Source organism: Syngnathus floridae, chromosome 20, assembly GCF_059516105.1.
Source record: "Syngnathus floridae isolate MCC-2025c chromosome 20, RoL_Sflo_1.0, whole genome shotgun sequence".
Taxonomy (NCBI): Eukaryota; Metazoa; Chordata; class Actinopteri; order Syngnathiformes; family Syngnathidae; genus Syngnathus; species Syngnathus floridae.
The window spans coordinates 466,118-470,758 of NC_142432.1; the positions used below are offsets into that span (position 1 = coordinate 466,118).

Here is a 4,641-nt window from a genome sequence, read left to right on the forward strand (position 1 = left end):
TGAATTGAGTGCAAGAAAGACAATTTATTTATTTGCGACCAAAGCAAAACATTGAATGATGACGATTTGGTCAAAGTGCTTTCCTTGTCATCATACGTGTGCAGACAGAGATGAGCAGCTGTCCTGTACTTGCTGCTTTTGCGTTTGCTGTGGAGGGACAATGACATGTTTATATGCAGTAAGTGAAATGCCTGACACACATCAATTGCGTTTGTGCGTGTTTACCGGCGTGCTTCCATCCCTCTGAGCCTCTTCATAATGCCGAGAAAAAGCTTGCAAACCGGCTGATCTATAGCATGAGGATGAAACAAGTTTTTATAAAATGCCTTCTCAAACGATGATGAGTATTTAAGCTCACCGTTGGTCGTCTGCTGGTTTCAAGAGGGATCCGTCCATGCTTCCACTGCCACCTAGGTGACAAGACAGCCATCGCTTACCATCGATGAGATTATCATAAAAACACAAGATAGCCGTGCCTAACGGTCTACCTGACGGTCTCGGGCTGAAGGCCGAGGGGGGCACGGGGGAGACGGACGGAGACACTCTGGCAGAAAGGGTTTGTTTCTGCTGCTCGATCAGATCCAGCAATCGGCCTCTGGCTGCTGCGCTTTTCCTGTTGACCTCCAGGAGGCGCCGTTGCACATTGCTCACGCCGGTATTATTCAGAGTCCCCTACAGGAAAGGCAAGGAGATTCGGGCCAGTTTATGAAGTCCTTGATGAAGTTTTTGTAGCTCACCTGATGGTTCACTTGGCTGACATGTTGACCGAGCCCTGCAGAGCTCTCAGGCCACGGCAAAGTCCTGTCAGGCGTCACTCTGCCTGTGCCGACGGAAGCCGAGCGCTTCTGCTTCGTGCCGCCGTTGCCGGGCGACCCGCCGACGCTTCGGGCACGGCTACTCTGGGCATCGGCGATCACGTCCCTGAGGTGGCAGAGCTTGGCGATCTTGGCCTCCAAGGCGTCGGGAGAGAGTCGCAACGCGAGGGGGAGGCTGGCGAGAGGCAGGCTGACGAGACTGGACGCCGAGCTGGGGGATCGGAATTCCTTGTAGGCAACCTGATCTGTCTCTGTGAGAAGTTGATTTTTTTTTTTTTTTTTAATGAACTACGAGTCTGACTAGTGGTGGTAAACAAATTGAGGTTACCCGGAATTGGCTGCAAGGCATCTCCCTGTCCAGGTGAGGAGAGTCGGATGGCGGGAGATACGGAAACTGGCGGTCGCTCGGCAACGGGCTGTGGAACTGGACAACACAAGGCCACTAAAGAGCAAATTTCCTGACTCTTGTGATTCTTCAAAAGCGCTACAAAGGCCATTAGTGGTACATTGGCGCCCTCTAGTGGTATGCAAATTAATCACAGTACAGACAAAGTTAATATGTATGAACCTGGAGCTATGACATCAGAGCCTTGTGGTTGGTTGATGTGCGTCGCCATTGCCGACACCACAGAGTCCAGCTTCCTCTCCAGCTCGGCTGTCCGCTGCTGCAACTCTGCCTGTAGACAAGAGAATTCTCAAAAAAACGGCCCGTGCAAGACAGGAAATGGAAAGTCTACAAACAGCTGTGTGTGTGTGTGTGTGTGTGTGTGTGTGTGTGTGTGTGTGTGTGTGGGAGGGGGGGGGGGAGTCCAGCCCACCACATCTCACCTTCAGTGAGGATGTCTCCTCTCTCAAAATCATGGTCTCTGCAGTGAGAGCGTCAATCAAGCTTCGTTGCTCTTTCAGCTTCTCCTCGAGCTTTTGTTTCTCCTCAGTCGCAGTCTGTGCGTCATATTCTCGCTGAGGAACACAATTTCATCTCTGAGAAGCTCTCAGCATGTTATCCGTGAGGCCTTTTCAGACATTACGTTTTTGAGGAGCTGAACCAGGCGTGCGAGATTGGAGACCAAAGCTACAGAAAAGCCAGTGAAGCCTTGTGCCGAGCGTTGCCGACTCTGTGTCGATGTTTGCGGGCTCAAGGAATCCAAGTCGAGCTCCACTTGAGCCAGCATGGTCTGCAGCAGACCCAAGCCGGACGGTTCCGTGCCGAGAGAGGCCTCGGAGGACCCGTTCAGCTCTGGCGTCTTGCAGGCGCGCTTCCTGGCCCTGGCTGAGCGACAGTTGCCTACGGGATAATAACAACATTTAGGTGCCAGCGTGTTGAATATCATGATTCAAGAGGGTGTGTAGTCTTTTGCTACCTGGGAGCCTGGGAGAAAGATCAGGGTTGAGGACTTGCGAGACCAGGAAGGAAGGCTCCTCCACGGCTTCCTCCGAATGGTTGCGCCTGGACCGTAAACGCTGGACTGCTGCCGTGGCATTTAGCACTGAAACCAAAACCAAGATGAACTGCCGGCACATGTGGATAGTATTTGAAATCCAACATAAAAACAAAAAACAATTACCAGTTTGGGCTGGTGCGCAGGGAGTTTGAGGACTTGCAAATCTGCGCTCAGAGACACCGGGGCGAATTCTTTGACGCTGGGGCCCTCCCATCTTATTCTTCACCTGAAGTTTACTGTAAAAAAAAAAAAAAAAAAAGCTACGTGAATGTGTTTGACTTTAATTGTCGGTTTAGATTCAACGGAGAAGTGTTTACCTCTGGAGTAGTCGTCTAGTTGCGGGCTCTTCATCGCTGTAGTAATAGTTGTCGTCGTCTGGTTCAAGAACAGCCTGAGAAGTTAGGTTTTTATTTTAATACAAGAGTATGCGCTAGAAGTGCAAAAACAACAGCCTAGACATTGTAGAAACAATTGCGGTACAGTCAAACACCTGTTGATCCACCATGGAGTCATTGAGAGGTGAAAGCCCAGTGGAGCCCAATGGAGAGTCCAAGATTGGGGCCACCGTCACACTGGGATGTCCTTTGAAATTAGACAAACATTGTGTGCATTTACATGAAAAAGAAAATGGGGGACGTTAGTTGTTCTACCAGTTTGCCTGCGTGGTGAGTCTCCAAACAGGTCGGTGACTACGGCCAAGGCTCTGTCGGAGCGGGCCAGCACATCCTGCAGCAGCAGCTTGTCAGAAAACACCTGCAAACAAATCCAATACAAGTTTTTTCAAGTAGGAAAAGAATATTTGAATAAACAAACCTTTTCGAAAAGAATGCCACACCTCTCTGATGATTGTTTGGCTGGCTTTATCCAGAGGACTACATCCAGCCTGCCTGAGGCGAGCTTTCAGCGCTTTCTCTCGCAGCTCCCACTGAGCGGCGGCCTTGTTGTGCGACTTGCGGATCTCATGGCGATGGTCCTGAGGACGCACCAGGAATCAAAGTCAGTTTTGCTTGAAGACGTTTTAGAACTAAATCATTCAACGATAGTTACCAGCTCTGCGGGGGTCAGCTTGTGCACGGACAGGTCACTGATGGTGCTCTGAAACCAAAATGTTGCTTATAAAGGTGTAAAATAAGCAAGAGGTGACTAGCTAGAAATCTTTGAATGCATGATTTGAATGTCATTTACAGCTTGCTTACTGTATGTTAGGGGCAGATTAGGCAGCGATCCTATTTACGTACACGTTCATTTTACGTCAATAGCGTCGTAATCCGAGGACTCACTTGTTTTTTTTGCTTCATAAATTAACTTCATAAACGAGTATGTACTCACCACCCACTCTCTTTTGGGAGGAGGTGCTGTCTTCTTGGGGCGAAGGGGCTTTTTCAGGCCCTTGCCATGTTGCGTCCGACATCCGCCTCGAGCAAAAGACATGATGTACGCGGAAAAAGAAAAGAAAAGCTATTTGACACGTTAGCGGTGTTGGCAGAAACGAAAGTTTGTGTTAGCATTAGCATTCGCCACTACCAATTTCACGTCGGGCGAGCGAACAATTGAACTTAGCGCTTACTTGGAAAAGTAAACGTAAAACTCCCCGACGTTGGTTTTACAGCTGACGGGTTATTCCAAATGTTATATACGCTCCAAAATGTTAGTCGAGTTGTAACATTCAAACGTGTCTTTCGTAGTTTGTTGTATGAGTTTTTCAACCGTCCCGCGCCACTTCCCCGTACTTGACGTCACGTACGCAAAGAGCATGATGGGAATTGAAGTGCTGTCGACCAGGGGTTGCCAACTTTTTATTTATTTTTTTAATTACCATGAACGGAATAATTCAGAATCTAAATATTGTTTAAGTAAACAAGCACACTTACGTGCAAAGTTATTTTTCTTTTTCGCATCTCTGCACCGAGGGCATGATGGGAAATGTAGTACTCGGCGACAGGAACGTATAACGTACAACCTTTTACCATTTTACTTGAAAAACATCTGGTTTGGGCTTGAGAAAATACTGTTTCACTGTCTGGTATAAAATTGGTCCGGTAAATATCCTGCCTTTTTAAAAAAAAATAATAACAATAGCACGATTTCGATTGGAAGTGAAATGATGACAAATTTCCGCTAGATGGCAGTGTTACAATGCAATTGGTACCGTACCTCCCTTAGCCACCACATCTAAAACAAAGTTACACGAGTAACGAATGCAGACAGTGTCATTATATTTATATTCCATCTCCCCATTGCCTGAATTTAATTTACAACTGAATATATGAACAAAACAACGAGTCACTTTGATTGTTTTTTAAACCGTTAATACAGTATCATTCGATTGGTGCTATTTTACCTGGCCAGCTGTCATTCCAGACTCTCCCCACGCCCCATTTGTG

At 47.6% G+C, this 4,641-nt stretch overlaps 1 protein-coding gene across 1 annotated transcript; it reads right to left on the minus strand.

Annotated features, from left to right (window-relative positions):
• Positions 1-4: 4 nt before the first annotated feature.
• On the minus strand, positions 5-4,171 carry spice1 (spindle and centriole associated protein 1). The gene is made up of 17 exons (XM_088363855.1): positions 3,587-4,171; positions 3,305-3,352; positions 3,093-3,230; positions 2,908-3,010; positions 2,748-2,839; positions 2,575-2,648; positions 2,381-2,493; positions 2,177-2,302; positions 1,844-2,100; positions 1,644-1,775; positions 1,384-1,492; positions 1,144-1,239; positions 738-1,066; positions 489-672; positions 359-410; positions 226-289; positions 5-147 (listed from the first exon to the last, which is right to left on the minus strand). The coding sequence occupies exons 1-17, from the start codon at positions 3,686-3,688 to the stop codon at positions 91-93; spliced, it is 2,076 nt and encodes a 691-aa protein (XP_088219981.1). The 5' UTR covers positions 3,689-4,171; the 3' UTR covers positions 5-90.
• Positions 4,172-4,641: the final 470 nt, after the last annotated feature.

Coding starts and splice junctions, on each gene's coding strand:
- spice1 (XM_088363855.1), bottom strand. CDS start 3,688: ATGTCTTTTGCTCGAGGCGGATGTCGGACGCAACATGGCAAGGGCCTG. Junction 2,303..2,380: donor CTGCGCACCAGCCCAAACTG/GTAATTGTTTTT, acceptor TTTTGGTTTCAG/TGCTAAATGCCACGGCAGCA. Junction 1,493..1,643: donor AGGAGACATCCTCACTGAAG/GTGAGATGTGGT, acceptor TCTTGTCTACAG/GCAGAGTTGCAGCAGCGGAC.